Source organism: Apodemus sylvaticus, chromosome 6 (assembly GCF_947179515.1).
Source record: "Apodemus sylvaticus chromosome 6, mApoSyl1.1, whole genome shotgun sequence".
NCBI classification, from domain to species: Eukaryota; Metazoa; Chordata; class Mammalia; order Rodentia; family Muridae; genus Apodemus; species Apodemus sylvaticus.
This window is the reverse complement of record NC_067477.1, coordinates 113,386,981-113,404,085: the sequence shown is the minus strand read 5'-3', so window position 1 is coordinate 113,404,085 and position 17,105 is coordinate 113,386,981. Positions and strand designations below refer to the sequence as shown.

Genomic DNA, 17,105 nt, shown 5'->3' with positions numbered 1-17,105 from the left:
TCTTCCCATGACCTGGATAGCAGAGAGGAGCCGGGGGTGCATCTGCCTGCAAGGCCTGCATCTGCCTGCAAGGCCTGCCCTAGCCGGTGGGTAGCAGCGTCTGTTCCTCCACACTTTCCCCACTCCTCTGCTAGGAGGGCCTGTCCTCACACCTGTGTGCTCCGATATTCTCTGGGAGGATTGTTTTGTTTTGTTTGTGTTTGAAATGTGGCCTCAAGTAGTCCAAGATGGCCTTGAACCTGCTGTGTAACTAACTACAGATGACCTTGAGCAGCCGATCCTCCCGCTTCTGTTTTCCAAGCACTGGCCTTACAGGTTTGCAGCAGCATACCTCATCCGTGCAGTGCTAGGGACTAAACTGCAGACTTCCTGTCTGCCAGGCACGCGTGCTGCCAAGGAAGTTAAGGCCTCACCTGCCTGTCTGTTCATCCCCATGCTCAAACTCAGCCTTTGGATGAGCGCTGAATGGATCCTCGCATGTATCTGTTCTCCCCATACAACAGATGACCTAGAGGAAAGGCCCAGGAGCCCAACCAGCCTTCTAGGCATGGCAGCCCTGCTGCCAGTCAGCTCCCAGTCCAAGGGGGCTGTGAACAGCTGTGGAATCTCAAGCCCTCACCAAAATATGAGCAGAAACGGTGTGCTTGCCTGCTCCAGCGAGGCACCTCAGGAATGCCCGCTCTGTCCTCTCACTTATGTTGTAAGAGGCAAAGAGCTGTGAGGGATCAGGTGAAAGCACTGTGCTTTCTCACGGACGTTCTAAAGACTCAGCATCCTTCCCTCTGCTTCCCTCACTGGGCCTGCGCACGTGGCTTCCCTACCCTTCAGGGGCGGCCTGAGCGCAGGAAGACCATGTCTGCTGGGTTGTTGGGTGCTCATCCTGGCAACTCTGTCTCATGTGGAGCTAAGCCATTGCCGCGGTTCGCAGCGTTTCTGGCTGACAGCTATTGCCCACATCAGCTCAGTAAACAGCAGCTGAAGTCCTCGGGCAGAGAGCACAGGTAGCCGAGAGTTCCTGTGTTCATTTACCACAGTCCTGCTGAAGGACACCAAAACGAGGAGCAGTAAGAATTAAAGCCCAGAGAATAAGCCCATCCCCAAGAAGGAAGGGCTCCCCAGTTCTGTTTGGACCACCCTGAGACTGCTCTGCCCGAGGAGGGACTGGAAGCGGACATATGGGGTGTTGGGGACCTAGGAGTTACGCTGGGATGCAGGGATGGATCTCACGGGATGTGAGCCCCAGGGTTTGCATCTCATCACTTGGCTAGTATGAAGCCTTTGCTTAATACAGAGCCCCAAGTCATATGGAACCTGGGGTGAATCATGATTTCTTCATAAGCCAGTCAGGAACACCAGTAGCTCACCTGTATGGCCTATGAAGTTAGATGAGAACCCTGTATACATGCTGCACACCTGTGTGCAGCTATGTGTGTATGGAATCCATGTGAAGAGTGTCTCTGCCGCTGGCTTCTGCTGGGCGCACGCACGGGGATGACAGCGAGCACGGAGGGTCCCCAGAACTCTGAGATGGTCAGCAGCCGCTCTCTGCCCCTTTTTCCTCAGGCTCCACTCTGCAGAGCTCTACCAGCTCCGCTTGGTTCCCTCCTAGGAGGGAGGTGGGACAGCCTCCCTAGTCAGGAGATTCAGCCCTTAAATATCAGCTTTAATTGGATTTTAACTAGTGAAAGTTGGGAAATTGTGCAGCTTAAAATCCAATAGTGAGCCAGCATGGCTCAGCCCATAAAAGCATTTCTAAAATCCATGTGACAAAGTCATATGTGGTAGCACACATCTGTAATCTCCTTTGGCAAGACGAGTGGCCGAGACAGGGAGATCACCCAGAGGCTGGTGAGCCAGCTGTACTTAGACACTGCACTGCCCCATGAAATCATGCTGCCTCAAAAGGGCGGAAGGAGAGAATCCCCCAAAGTTGTCCCCTGCACTGTGGCACGCATGTCCCCATCTTTGTCTATCTTTGTTTCTATCTCTTCTCTTTCATGTGCACACATATGCACAATAATAATAAATGACCTTTTAAAAACTCTAGCAGCCATAACTATGCTTACTTAGAAGTGCCACTGTCTTGCTGTTTGAGTAGCAGAAGGCACGCGTGTCTGTGGGCCTGCGGGCCTGTGTACTGGAGGCTTTCCAAGGAGATCTCTGGGCCTGCCATGCGAGAGTTCATGCAAAGGGGAGCAAGTGCAAGCAGGGAGAAGTTGCTTCTCTTCTGCCACTTCCTCTACTGCAGTTAGTCCACCTCTCTCCCACCAGAGGCCAGCTGGCCAGTGAGGAGTGTGTGTGTGTTGGGGGTGGGGGGAGCTTCAGGTGGCATTTCGGGAGAGTAGACCTCTTCCCAAGGATTACAGCTCTTATGACAGCAGCTTTCAGACTTTGGGGTCGGGTCTGACCTCAGGTATTTCTCATTGGCTTGGTCTGAGAGCTTTGGGAAACCTTATTTGCATTTGAGAGGGCTTGGTGAGGCCCCTACTTGACTGATAGCTGCACAACTCTCTGCAGAGGGGGTTGGGGGATAGGGGAAGCTGTAGCTGTGACAGGAGCCAGGGGCCCAAGGGGCGTGGCCGAACATTGCTGTGCCTTGCAGGTGATAGTTGCCTGCCTGGTGGGTCTCTGGGTCTCCTGTGTTCTAAGCCTGAGCTTGAGCCGGGACGAGGCTACCTGTGCACAGCTCACTGCCCCACATGTAACCACACTCAAGCTAGATCTATGTTTTGAACTTAGGTTTTCCAGAAACGGATGGCTGAGTCGGGCTTCCTCACTGAAGCAGAAATGGCCTTGATCTTTGTGAACTGGAAGGAGCTCATCATGTCCAACACAAAGCTGTTGAAGTGAGTTGTGGGCACCACGTGACATGGTCACTGTAGTCCTTCAGGGCTGCTCAGCAAGAGAATGTCCAATTCTGTTCTGCTCCCTTAGGCTTTGTATTCCAGTAGTATTTGGTGGAATGCCCTATAACTTATATACAGAATTTTTAGGAAAGTAAAGAAATATAATGCAGAACTACATTGATTAGACAAGAAAAGCTCTGTCAACTATGATCTCCAAGCAAGAGGGGAGCAGCAGGCAGGGAAGGGGGTAGCAGACAGGAAGGGAAGCAGCAGGCAGGAGGGGAGTAGCAGGCAGGAAGGGGAGCAGCAGGCAGGGAGGGGAGCAGCAGACAGGAAAAGGAAATAGCACTAGGGAGGGGAACAGCAGGCAGGGAGGGGAGTAGCAAGCAGGAGGGGAGTAGCAGGCAGGAAGGGGAGCAGCAGGCAGGGATGGGAACAATAGGCAGGAAGGGGAGCAGCAGGCAGGGAGGGGAGCAGCAGACAGGAGGGGAGCAGCAGGCAGGGATGGGAGTAGCAGGCAGGAGGGGAGTAGCAGGCAGGAAGGGGAGCAGCAGGCAGGGATGGGAGCAGCAGGCAGGGAGGGGAGCAGCAGGCAGGAAGGGAAATAGCACTAGGGAGGGGAGCAGCAGGCAGGAAGGGAAATAGCACTAGGGAGGGGAGCAGCAGGCAGGAGGGGAGTAGCAGCAGGCAGGAGGGGAACAGCAGGCAGGGATGGGAGCAATAGGCAGGAAAGGGAGCAGCAGGCAGGGAGGGGAGCAGCCACAGCCGGATGACTGCACCTTGCTCATTTGCACTGCTTGTCCAAAGCTTTCTGTCCTTACTTACAAGAACAGAATGCAGGGCCAACTGGCCCGTTTAACCCTGGTCGCATTCCTGTCCTGCCAGGGCCACAGCCCACCATGAAAACCCCAGGCCTCCATTCCAACCCCGGGCAGTATGGCTCCCCAGCCTTTCTTTGGAATTGCTCTCTTTGATTCAAACCAAGAAAAGCAAATTCAAAAAGAACTTTGTCAAGAAACCGAGGCCTAGAAGGCCCCAAATGTATAGCCTTCTCTGCCTTTTTCTTCTTTGCTGGAGCCCCAGGTTGGCTCAGGCGTAGAACTTAGGCCGGCCCTGCCCCTGCCCTCTCCAGCCAGCTGTTCATCCCCAGTGTCCGGGTTCCCAGACCAGGCCCTGGGTGCCATTGCTAATGCTCTCCGTAGCTCTCACCCTCTGATTGCCAAGGAAGGACATTTGTGGAGAACTGATGTGACCGTCCCTTACTTGTAGGGCCTTGCGGGTGCGGAAGAAGACTGGGGGTGAGAAGATGCCAGTTCAGATGATCGGGGACATCCTGGCCGCAGAGCTGTCCCACATGCAGGCCTATATCCGGTTCTGCAGCTGTCAGCTCAATGGGGCAACCCTGTTGCAGCAGAAGACAGACGAGGACACAGACTTCAAGGAATTTCTAAAGGTACGCACCACCTGGGAGCCCTGGCTCTGCTGCTGTGGAAGCACAGTAGCCCTCAGCCTGGAGGAAGCAGCACACCTGCTGCAGATCTCAGCAGCTGACAAAAGTCCCCTCAGTCTCCAAGCAAGCACAGACAGGGCACGCAGCTTCCTGACTGTCCAGGACAGCTTCTTTTCCTCAGCACTAGAACCCTGATTTCACATCCTGGTTAAGTAATAGTATTATGTTGTTTTGGTTTGTTTTTCTGAAGGAACGTCTATAACACCACTTCCTTTTTTGTAATTCTTTACCAATGTGTATGGTGTCTGCCTGGGCCGTGTGTATGTCTGTGAAGCACAAGCATGCCTGGTACCTGCAGAGGTTGGAAGAGGACATTGGAGGCCCAGGAACTGGAGATGGTTCTGAGCTGCCTGCCGCATGGGTGCTGGGAACAAACTCAGGACCTCTGCAAGAGCAGCCAGTGCTCCTCTTAACCGCTGAGCCCTCTCCAGCTGCTTTGTAACACCACTTCTTAATTTTGCAAATTATATTTATTTAATAATCTTATTCCAGAAAGAAAACAAAAAGAGCTTAGTTAAATGCATACAATACAGCAAAGTAAAACTTTAAATAATTAGGTGACCACTTTGTGATTGAAGGAGATGAAAGTACGAGAAAGGAGAAGGCACTTGGGGCGCTTCTGTTGTGTGCTGAGAGAAAGGAGAGAGAAAGCACTGCGGGTGCTAGAAGAGCAGAATCGTCATTATTCCCACCACATAAGCATGGTCACTGATCCATCAGGGCCTCCAGAGAGGACTCGAGAGCCTCCTCCTGCCTTCCTGAGCAGGGGTGAGGCAGGGTTTAAAGTATAAAACCCACAAGCATCTGGGCCAAGTTACAGTTATAATTTTTGCCAGTCGGACTCTGGGATTAAGGGCTTTCCCCAGTGTTCCGTCATTATCAGCTAACATCAAATGTGTTTTTGCCGGACCAATCAAATTCATTTATTCATTGTAGTTAAGAACAGACATTATGTTTTGGGGAACCATTGTTGCTCTGAGAAGGGGTTGACAATAGGTATGTCTTGGGGAACTAGAGGGCATTGATTGACTTAGGTAAAGTGAAGTCTGAAGTCAAAATACATTTTCTTTTATCTGCTTCCCAACAACTTCCAGAGGACCCAAGTTCAGTTCCCAGTGCCCACGTGGCAGCTCACAACCGCTTAGCTATGACCCTGTGCATATCGCATACCAGCAATGACACTGACATCAGATGCCAGAGAAGCTTCTGGAAGCCAGTGAGAGGAGGGGGAGGAAAGGATTGGCTCCATGCTATAGTTACAGACATGAAAAGACTCTACAGATGTGGTGACAATCGCAATTCTGATATACGTTTTCAAGTTCCTTGCAGCCATATAGCAGCTAATTTTTACACCTGGCTACTTTAATGTACTGCCATATTTTTAAGTCAGTCATGGTGGCACATGCCTGTAATCCCTGCACTTGAGAGGCTGAGGCACAGTAAAGTGTAAACTCGAGGCCAGCCTGGGCTATATAAAAGGGATGTTTCAAAAAAAAAAGAGCAGGCTGGAGAGAGGGCCCAGCACTTAAGAGCACTAGATGTTCTTCTGGAAGAACCAAGTTCAGTTCTCAGCATCCATGTGGCAGATCCAGGGGATTTGACACCTTCTGGCCTCTACAGCACTCACATACATGTGGTTCACATACAGATACACATAATAAAAAATACATAAATAAGTAAACACTTTAAAATGGAAAGCAGCATCTAGAGCTAGAGGCATAACTCAACAGTCAAGTGATTTCCTGACACACACAAGGCCCTGAGTTCCATCTCTAGTACTTCAAAGAAAAAATTAAATAAAAGCAAATTTTATCAATATATCATATCTCAAAATGTTAATTTTTAAATTTTTGTCTTTTTGGTTTCTGTTGCTAGGACCTAAACCAAGGTCCTTGCTCATACTAGGCAAGAATTCTTTCTCTGAGCTATAAACCCAGCCCCCAAATCTACTTCTTAATAGAAATAAAAAGCATAAAAATACCTTTATAGCAAAATATGTAGATGGAGTAATCCAAACACCAAAAAGATGACAATCTTTCCTGTCCATGGCTGCAGTAAATCACTTCTCAGTCATTACAGGCGTTCACCCTGGAGTTCTTTCTGGTGGCCTTCTTCAGCTACTGTGCCAAGAGGCCACCCGGTATTGACAGTCTACTGGGACAGACACCTAAAGCATACTCACCCCATATGGCCTGGTGCCCAGAGGAGAGTCACAGAGAGGGGGAGGTGTCCCAGGGGAGAGTCACAGAGAGGGGGAAGGTGTCCCAGGGGAGAGTCACAGAGGGGGGAGGTGTCCCAGGGGAGAGTCACAGAGGGGGAAGGTGTCCCAGGGGAGAGTCACAGAGAGGGGGAAGGTGTCCCAGGGGAGAGTCACAGAGGGGGGAGGTGTCCCAGGGGAGAGTAACAGAGAGAGGGAGGTGTCCCAGGGGAGAGTCACAGAGAGAGGGAGGTGTCCCAGGGGAGAGTCACAGAGAGGGGGGGAAGGTGTCCCAGGGGAGAGTCACAGAGAGGGGGAAGGTGTCTCAGGGGAGAGTCACAGAAGGGGGAAGGTGTCCCAGGGGAGAGTCACAGAGAGGGGGTGGTGTCCCAGGAGAGAGTCACAGAGGGGGGGAGGTGTCCCAGGGGAGAGTCATGGGGGGGAGGTATCCCAGGGGAGAGTCACAGAGGGGGGGAGGTATCCCAGGGGAGAGTCACAGAGGGGGGGAGGTATCCCAGGGGAGAGTCACAGAGAAGGGGGAAGGTGTCCCAGGGGAGAGTCACAAAGAGTGGGGGAAGGTGTCCCAGGGGAGAGTCACAGAGAGGGGGAGGTGTCCCAGGGGAGAGTCACAGAGAGGGGGGAGGTATCCCAGGGGAGAGTGGGGGGGGGGAGGTGTCCCAGGGGAGAGTCACAGAGAGGGGGAGGTGTCCCAGGGGAGAGTCACAGAGGGGGGGGGGGAAGGTGTCCCAGGGGAGAGTCACAGAGAGGGGGGAGGTGTCCCAGGGGAGAGTCACAGAGAGGGGGGAGGTGTCCCAGGGGAGAGTGGGGGGGGGTGTCCCAGGGGAGAGTCACAGGGGGGGGTGTCCCAGGGGAGAGTCACAGAGAGGTGTCCCAGGGGAGAGTGGCCACAAAGAAGTGTGCCGTGGGTCTTGAAAATAGATGTGTATGAGGCACATGAAAGGGGCGAGTAAAGAGTGTGGGTGGTGTCAGTTGTGTCTGATGAAGCAGCCATGCTGAAGAGGGGAATTGAGAGCTGTGCCCCAGACAGATGGAGTGAGGGCTGTGTGTGGGTGGGGAGGAGATGGAACGGGGTAGAAAATGTGGCTCTGGGGGAGGGATTTGACCTCCTGGGGGATATGTTGAGACTGAGTAGCCTTTGGAACAGCTACTGAGAAGTGTAATGTGGCCTGACAGAACTCCAGGAGTGACTGCTTCCTGAGCTGGGCCTCATGTTTTTAAACCTGGGCAGCAGCTACATTGAGAGAAGATGGAGGGGAGGATGTGATGAAGACCAAAGCCAGTGTGCTGGGGGAGGGGAGGCGGTGCTCGGAGGAGAGCTGTTCTAGAAGCAAAGGGAGAATGAGGCACACAACACATGAGACAGCTCAGCAGGGCCGGGCTGGCCTCGAGAGTCCAGAGATTCCTGCTGCTAGCCTGGCATGTGTCACTTCAGACCCTGCCATTAAAAGAAGTCTAGGCAGGTTTGGCCAGTGTTTCCACTGCTTCCTCACAGGCCTCTCTGTTTTGCAGAAGTTGGCGTCAGACCCACGGTGCAAAGGAATGCCCCTGTCCAGCTTCCTGCTGAAACCCATGCAGAGGATCACACGCTACCCTCTGCTCATCAGAAGTGTGAGTCCTTGGGTGGTCAGACTGGGCAGGACCACCCACCTGGCTGCCCAGAGCCAGACACCAGGGAGCAGTGACCCCTATGCCCCCTGCCCCAGGCTCCTGTGTGTAGTCTAAAGGCTGATATCTTAAAGATAAAAGTGGATCTAATGCCATCCCCCTCCACAGGAGGTCTCTGTGCTTCTGAGGGAGGAGGGTTAAGGCCCTCTTGAAGCTGTGAAGCCACCATCAACCCAGAGAGAACATGGAGTCACCCACCAGGAGCAAAACCATGGGCTCCAGCCTTTCTTCTTGAGGCAAAATGCTTTCTAAGGAGATTGGGGGCTTTATAAAGCAATATAGTGGATTTCTTGCCAGCTTGTACTTCAGATACTCTGGATTAGAAAGTCAAACCACCCAAACAAAAAACACATGACTTAACTTATGGGGGAGATCTGATGTACCTGTTAGCCTATGGCCTATTACCTAGACTCAGTCAAACCCACAGTGCTGTCACCCGTCTTAGTTGCCAGTCCCTGTGCCCACAAGGGCTGTGGGACTCTGCTTCCAGCGCAGACACTCTGCCTTTCCCCACTGGGGGTTTCACCTGAGGCAGCCCTCATGTAGGCATCAGGACGTGGTAGACGGGAGTCAGTAGGCTGCTGGGCAGCCAAGGACACATTGTGACCTCCGTGGCACTGCCACTGTCTTCCAGATCCTGGAGAACACTCCACAGAGTCACGTTGACCACTCCTCCCTGAAGCTGGCCCTTGAGCGAGCTGAGGAGCTGTGCTCTCAGGTGAACGAGGGAGTCCGGGAGAAGGAGAACTCAGACCGGCTGGAGTGGATCCAGGCCCATGTGCAGTGTGAAGGCTTGGCAGAGGTGAGGCTGAGCCGGGCTGGGCGCTGTGGGCAAGCCCTGGGTTGGGAGTGTCCACCACGCCTCCCCTAGCATGGACAGACAACACTCACTGTGTAGGCTCCCATCCTGCCCTGCAGGACACCCCTCCAGTGCTTCCCTGCCTTGGGAAGAGGCACTGGGGTGTTTATAGTAAGTTCTTTGAATTTGACTGGTAGAAATCAGTAGAATCAACTATTGACTTTTTTCACAGGGTCAGTAGGAATTCTAAGCGGTGATAAATAGGAAAGTTTTGTTTATATTTTTTCTGGAAAGGTGGGTAATTCTAACTGTATTACCACCTAGAAAGTTTGACCCTGGCAACCTCAGGTTCCGGGCAGTGGCCTTTCACACGCAGTGGGATTATTTGTACTCAGACTCACAAAGTGCCATTTTCTTCTCTTTTAAGCAACTTATTTTCAACTCGCTCACCAACTGCCTGGGTCCCCGCAAGCTTTTGCACAGCGGGAAGTTATATAAGACCAAGAGCAACAAGGAGCTGCACGGGTTCCTCTTCAATGACTTCCTGCTGCTCACCTACCTGGTCAGGCAGTTCGCCGCGTCCTCGGGCTCTGAGAAGCTCTTCAGCTCCAAGTCCAGTGCTCAGTTCAAGATGTATAAGACGGTGAGTGCCACCCACCACGGATGGGGCCATCTTGACTTAAGCGTCCCCTCCCACCTGCTCCTGCCTCACCCTCGGGCCTCCTCCCTGCCTCAGGTGCCTTGTAATGTCCTTTGCCAATTCTCAAGGGAAGGAGCCCTGTGTGACAGACCTGCTGCCGTGACAGCAGGAGCCAGCTTTAGAGTTTGGCTTCCTCCTGGCAAACACAGCCTTGTGCCACAGCCAGTATCTATCTCTCTGTAACTGGAGTCTTCAAGCCAGTCATCAGTGTGCTGAGAGCCAGTCACATCAGCAGCAGGGGCACTCTGAGCTTGTCCCCAGCTCCATGACACTGGGTATTTACTTTGCCAGCCAGGCTTGCTTTTTTTTCTTGGGCACAGACTTTGGGCACCAGGCCCCTCTCGCTCCCTGACCACAAGGCTCTTCCGAATTTTTAAAAGAACTCCCTGGTGGGTAGTGTGTGGCAGCCTGTCTCACAGGCAGTATTTTGGCCTGATTCTTTCAGCCCATCTTCCTGAACGAGGTGCTGGTGAAACTCCCCACAGACCCTTCCAGCGATGAGCCCGTCTTCCACATTTCCCACATTGATCGTGTGTACACCCTCCGAACAGACAACATCAACGAGAGGTCAGTCCTGATCCTGCGGCCTGTCCGAACACTGGGAGGCAGCACGGGCATGTCCCAGTGCCACAAGCCCAGCTCCACTCATCAAGTCTACCAACCCGAACCCCAGCCTCCCAGCCCCCAGCCCCCAGCAGGCTCCAGCTTAGAGACATACTGCCTACTAGCAGTCACTGCCTCCTTGTCGTGAGCTCCCCACGTGGCGGGTCCACGCCTGCTCCCCACAGATGTGCACCCCACACACTCACACCTGGCCAGCTGGCCGCCCTCCCTGCCACGGCCGCTAGCCATGCTTCCCTGCAGTGGAGCTCCTAGGGTAAGCACCTCTGATGGCAATCCCAAGCGCCAGTGCTGTCCCTCTGCCCAGGTCTCTGGTAACCACCGGCCATGCTGAGCTGCCATCAGTGCGGTTGTCTCTTCCAGCTCTGGCCCCCAGTCCCTCCCTCACAAGGACTGTGTGCTGTTGAAAGCTATCTTTAGAAGGTCTGAGCTCAGCTTTAATTAGCAGATCAGTCTGTCGCTTGGACTTAGATGAGGCATGTGACTGGGAACCTGTTAATGAGCATAAAGCTGAGGTCAGCTAGGGAGAGGAGGTGTGCAGCCGGGGCTGGCGTGAACCAGGAGCCGTCTGGCAGTCCTCAGGAGCACCATTCTGTTTCTCCTCCAGGACGGCCTGGGTCCAGAAGATCAAGGCCGCCTCAGAGCAGTACATCGACACTGAGAAGAAGAAACGGGAAAAGGCTTACCAAGGTACCTGCTAGTGTCCGGTGGGTGGGAACCAGCGGCCAAGTGGTCCTCAAGCCCCCAGTGCTGCCCCAGCAGTAACGCCTGGGAGATGGATTCAGATCACAGCAGAACAGCCTGGATACCGCCCCCCGCCCCCAGCTACTGTTCCAAGCTTCCCTGAGCTCTCACACTGTGAGACCAAATGCAGGTCCTGCCTTCTGTGTGGCCAGCTGTTCCTGCCCCTGCCCTCCCACTCTGACCAACCTCACCCTGCTGGGGCATGTCTTGTGCCACTTGACTCCACTTGCTGGGTATGGTACTCTGCCCCTGTCCTCTCAGCCTCTGCCTCCTCCTCCTGGCCTCCAGGACCTCGTACCCTAGGCCTAGTCAGTGCCTCCAGCACCTCAGCCCACCATTCTGGCACACTAGGTTCACTCCACATCTTTTCCCCACTAGCACTCCCAAGGACACTAGTCACCCACCCATTCCTTGCTCCAGCTCTCCAGCTTCCTCTGCTTACACACACACACACACACACACACACACACGCACACACATGCATGCACACACATACACACACATATACATGCGCGCACACACACACCCTCTCTCAGCCCCACCCATGACCTTATACCCTCCCCTGGCACATATCAGCTCAATGCTGGGTTATGGCTATCCTGCAATCCCAGCATTCCAGACAAGTCCCCTCCAGCAGCTCTGCTGTCCTTCCCCAGGACTGTGTCCTTGGCAGAGGCTCCATCAGCCTCCTCTCTTGACAGTGCCAACTCTGTTTATGTGCCAACCCCTGCGTGAGCTCCTTTTAGCCTTTCAAATTAAGGAGAGTTTTTACCCCAAACTCGAGTTCATCCCAACAATGCCTTTGACCTAGCCCCATTCCCCACTCTGTTTCCCATCGCTGTGTCACAGGCCGCTGCCAGGCCTTCCCCTTAGGACTCTACCCATTCTTCAAGGCCCGAGCAGAGCTGTGTTAGGGCTGCACTGCCCCAGACTTCTCTGAAGTCACCACTGACTCTGGGGCACAGGGGATCTGTGTCACACTGTTCATAGGACAGGCCGTCCACCAGCTCAGTGTCCTAAAGGATCCTTGGAAAGCACCTGTGGCCCCCATGGCAGTGCCCACCCCCATCCTCCCAGTGCAGGCCGGCCTCCCCTACCAGCCTCCTCCCTCTCAGTGCTCCCACTTAGGTTCCACTGCTGAAGCCGAAGCTCTTGTGTGTTTTTATTCAGGTTCCCCTTATTTTGTTCTGTGCTCCTGAAGGTATGTGAACATTGCCATTTCCTAACTGAATACTATTTTAAAAGCTTGCTATTGAAAAATCAATGATTGAATCATTTCATAAAACATGTAATCACCTCCTAATTTGTCAAAGTACAAATCATGGTTTTCCTGAGTTTCTCACTGTGTGTGTTCTGCATTCTCCCTTCAGACACAGTTGTGTGCTATGTGCCAGGCCCTGTGGTGTGTATAATGGGGCCTACAGAGTTAGTAAGGCCAGGCTCTGCCTCCAGGGAACAGGGCATGTTCCATGGTAGACATATGAGGACACTGGGGAGCAGGCCGCTGCTTGTAGACCAGGCTACACAGCACTGAGCTAAGGCTAGAGGCCCTCCAGCCTGAGATACCTAACAATACCTTGTCTCAAAAAAGAAAAAAAAAAGATTAAAAAAGAAAAGAAAAAAGGTGAGAAGACTGCAGATGCCCAGACCACAGGACTCACTCTGTCCACATTAAAATATCCCAAGAATCTTTCTAAATAGATTAAACATGAAATAAAACTGCTCACCAAGACAAAATGCTTACATATAATTGAAATTTTGATGAGTAGTTCACTTTGTTATCTGATGTTCACATTTTAACCTTGCCGTTTAAAAACTCTGGCCTAGATGTGATGGTACACACCTTCAGTCCTGCCACAGTAGAGGCAGAGACAGGCAGACATCTGTAAGTCAAAAGCTAACCTGGTCTGTATAGCAAGATCCAGGCCAGTCAGGGTACTCAGTCTCTGTCTCAAAACGAAAAACACAAAGGGTCACTGAGACAGGAGGATTCCAAGTTCAAGGCCAACAGCTCGGGCTACAATGAGACCCTGTCTTTAAAAATTGTGTGAGCGAAGCACATGGTCCTTCCTAAGACCCAGATTTCCTCATCTATGAAATGGGAACTACCTTGTAAGGCAATTATGGAATTAAATATACTCTGTATAAAGATCTAGCACATGCCTAACACCAAGTAACCTGCAGATGTTATTTCCAAGAAGTACTGGACAAACTGCATGCATTTTAAATTAATATAACTATTCACAAGCATTTGCAGGATTGCTACACCTAGAGAACGCAACCCATGCAACACAGTGGTTCCTCCTTAATGTCAGGTCAAGCAGGTTGTAGGGTGTCTCTCAGTCAAGGCTGGTGGTACTCAGAGGGAAGGAGGCTGAGGGGACTGAGACTAGCCTGGGTCTTGATGGGTGAGTTGGATACTGATGGGCAAAGGATGCCAGAAAGGCACCCGGCAGGCAGCACAGCTGGGGAGGCACCACAGGTCATAGCAGTTAGTCCAGGAGAGAGAGACATCGGGAGCTGGGAGCATAGCCAATGGCAGAGCGTGGTAAGGGGAATGGGGTCAGTCTCCAGTGTCAGAGAGAGCGTGTGAGAATAGACAGAGGCCCTGCAGCATGGCTTCTTCCCTGTGGTGGCTGTCTACATTCTCGGAGTAACACGACTCACTTCCTCTTTTGTAGCCCGTTCTCAAAAGACTTCAGGTATTGGGCGTCTGATGGTCCATGTCATTGAAGCTACAGAATTAAAGGCCTGCAAACCAAATGGTAAGTGCTGCTTTTATTCAGCAGATGTGGGAGCACCCTGTTCCTTACCTCTCCAGAACATAGAATAATGGGTGACTTTTAAAAGGTAGCATTTCTGGTGTTGCTAGAACCCTGATAGATAAGCTATCTATCTATTGGGCCAGTATCATTCACTGTTTCCCAATAAGAACCAGCACCTACCATTTTGACTGCTACTGCATGAGAGTACGCAAAGCATGCCACACAGCTACCTGGCCAGGCTTGTGGGAGCAGTCCTGCTGTTAGGACATACACTTGTTCCCCAGGATTGTGACAGCATTGGGAATATGGGGCCATACAGCTGCTAGACTCTAAGGTAACTATCCTGCCAGGGTCTCTGGTGAAGCAACCTACAGACCCCGCATGGTCTCCCTATTCACTTACCATACTGCATGCATGCGTCCTTGGGTTGTTTCTGTGCAGGGAAAAGTAATCCGTACTGTGAAATCAGCATGGGCTCCCAAAGCTACACCACCAGGACCCTCCAAGACACACTAAACCCCAAGTGGAACTTTAACTGCCAGTTCTTCATCAAGGATCTTTACCAGGATGTTTTATGTCTCACTATGTTTGACAGAGACCAGTTTTCTCCAGATGGTAAGTATAACTTGGCATGGACGCCTAAAGGTATTCATAGTTTTCTGGGGTCTGGAGTCTAAACCCAGGGTCCTAAGATGTGCTTATACCCCATGACACCTACAGGAAATGACACAGGCCCCTTGTCAGCAGGAGGTGGGTATTTGGGGAGAGCATGCGCTCTGAATACAGGCACTACCTGTATACACAAGGGAAACCCTGGCGAGGCCCAGATGTGTAGAACAGTCCAAATAAGCAGCTGTTGCCGCACACTTGCCCACTGTTGGTCTCCGAGATCCATGAGCAAGCGAGATCTTTGTCCAGTGTTTGGAAGTTGTCTCAATGCTATTTCAGACGCTCCTGCTTAGGAGTTTTGAGACCTTAATGGGAACAACAATACCTGATCCCCACGTGCTGTTTACTCCCTAGACTTCCTGGGTCGCACTGAAGTTCCAGTGGCAAAAATCCGAACAGAGCAGGAAAGCAAAGGGCCCACCACCCGCCGACTACTCCTGCACGAAGTGCCCACCGGAGAGGTCTGGGTCCGCTTTGACCTGCAACTTTTTGAACAAAAAACTCTCCTTTGAGAGAGGTCTAGAGAGAGATTTGGCTCTCCTGGGCAGAGGAGCATCCCATGGCTTCATCCATCACAAGCCACACTCGCGGGGCCTGTATTCTATTGCACACTAAATTGCTAGCAATCTATGCAAACATGACCTTTTAAACAAACGCCACAGCACAGTGCCTTGTACTAGTGTTAACATGTTCAGCTGTGTTAGATGCCAGGGTTTCCATTTTCAGGGCTATAAAAGTATTATGTGGAAATGAGGCATCAGACCACCGGACGTTACCACTTGGCGAATGTGTCCACTGTGGAGTTGGTGATGTTGGAACCATTCCACACCATGTGACCTCCGCTGGGTCACAGCACTCAGGAGGGGAAGGGCTGAGCTGAAATGCTGCAGCCTGATACTGAAATAGCATCCACTTGTGCACTGAATATACAGAAACTTGATCGTTTTATTCTGATTAGATTTTATCATTCTCTGCTAAGACAATATAGTTTGAAATATAAGGAGGAAAGCTTGATGTACTTTAAATATACTGTGAACTCTAATAATGTGGGAATATTTTTCAACTTTAATTTTCTGAAGTATAAATTATTTATGTAAATTCCTTGTTTTGCATATTTCATAGAACATGCATCTTTAAGCTTTATCATTGCCAACATGTACAGAAAGAGAATAAAAGTATAAGTTTATGAATGTAACTCCTTTCAAAGCTTGGCTCTCTATGTGAAAGGCTTTTTAACAGTTACTTTCAAAAGTTGTTTATAATGAAACAAGAAGGATGGGGTGAGGTGGGGCCAAGAGGGCTGCCTGACCCTCCTACCTGCTCGCCCAGGGCCTTGTGGGCATCTGTCAAGTTTCTGGGCTTGATCTCACTGGTGACTTTGGTGGGCGGGTGAAGGGCACAGGAACTGTGAAGGCCCATCTGAACCAAAGGGGTGACCCACAAGGAGGGGTGAAGGGCAAAGGTCAGGACCATCTACACATCTGTTGCTCTGCAGCTCCAGTATCCAGGTCACATCTTGTCTCCTGTCCTGTCCTGTCCTGTCAGAGCCATAGCCTTACTGCTGGTTTGGCCTTTGGATACTGAAATATATTTTTTAAACGTTTTTAACTAATTTTTGAACACAAAGTTCTCATCCTCTGAAAGGATCACTTGGACTGCTAAGGCAACATCTTTTTCCAAGCAGCTCAGAGAACTCAGGGCTCCTCCATTCTCCCCATTTTTATTTAAATATAATCACTGGCTGACTCACTTGAGAATACAGTTCAGTGTATTGAGATTGGTTTTAAAGACTCATCCCTTACTGACCCCAGATACTGACCCAGCACCACTGGTTAAGAAACAGACAAACCTTTACCTGATACCTAAGACTGAGACAGCCAGCTTGTCTACAGGGGGCTGTGAAGAGCCAGGCTCAGCCTGTTGAGCAAACCTCCTCCGGCTTTCCTGGATTTGGGGAGCATGTTTTGTTGGTGCTGCAAGATGCAACTGAATCAGGGAGAGTTGCTGCAGACAGTTCTGTGTGGAGTATGACATGGCAATCCAGCAAGTTTAAAGTGCTGGGGTCCTTGTAACTATAGCTACACATCAGTGCTACTCTTTCCAGGACAGTGGGGACTTTGATCCTCACTGGGGTAAGTGTGACGAGTATTGTGGGCCTATTGCTCAACTATCAGGATACCTGAGTCAGATTTAGGACACAGGAGCCCTCGGGGTCTGAGTCATATGATTTTTATGAGGGCACAGCCAGCAACTCCAGTTGTACTCTTCACCCAGTGACCCAGATCTGCCTCTGAGGAGGTCAAGTTTTCTTCCCCACTGAAATGTGAGCCAAACTTTCTAGAGGATGTGAGGAGATTCCTTCTGTCACCAAGACGCAGATAGCACTCACACAACTAGAAGTCTCCCCTTGGTGAGGAGTTCCTGTAAGGCCCACAGAGGCAACATGCAGATTTGTTTGCCACTGCCATGCCTGAGTATCTGTGAGGAGAGTGCTCCCCGGAGCAGGAGCAGGACTGAGCTTGAATAAAGCCTGACACCTTGGAGCCGGGCACTGCCCAGCCAGGCACT

The 17,105-nt window shown here is 51.6% G+C and overlaps 1 protein-coding gene across 3 annotated transcripts in view; it reads left to right on the top strand.

The window, feature by feature from the left end:
* The window catches only part of Itsn2 (intersectin 2), a 112,928-nt gene extending 97,218 nt beyond the window's left edge, over nucleotides 1-15,710 (top strand). For 2 of the 3 annotated variants that reach the window (XM_052186168.1, XM_052186167.1), the window contains exons 30-39: nucleotides 2,740-2,846; nucleotides 4,116-4,299; nucleotides 8,084-8,182; nucleotides 8,874-9,041; nucleotides 9,466-9,681; nucleotides 10,184-10,305; nucleotides 10,967-11,049; nucleotides 13,785-13,868; nucleotides 14,310-14,483; nucleotides 14,892-15,709. In XM_052186168.1, the coding sequence (XP_052042128.1) occupies nucleotides 2,740-2,846; nucleotides 4,116-4,299; nucleotides 8,084-8,182; nucleotides 8,874-9,041; nucleotides 9,466-9,681; nucleotides 10,184-10,305; nucleotides 10,967-11,049; nucleotides 13,785-13,868; nucleotides 14,310-14,483; nucleotides 14,892-15,049 (1,395 nt within the window). In that variant the 3' untranslated portion in view covers nucleotides 15,050-15,709. Of the gene's footprint in view, nucleotides 1-2,739; nucleotides 2,847-4,115; nucleotides 4,300-8,083; nucleotides 8,183-8,873; nucleotides 9,042-9,465; nucleotides 9,682-10,183; nucleotides 10,306-10,966; nucleotides 11,050-13,784; nucleotides 13,869-14,309; nucleotides 14,484-14,891 lie in introns of all 3 variants that reach the window. The other variant, XM_052186169.1, reaches the window with a different exon arrangement.
* The last annotated feature ends 1,395 nt before the right edge of the window (nucleotides 15,711-17,105 follow it).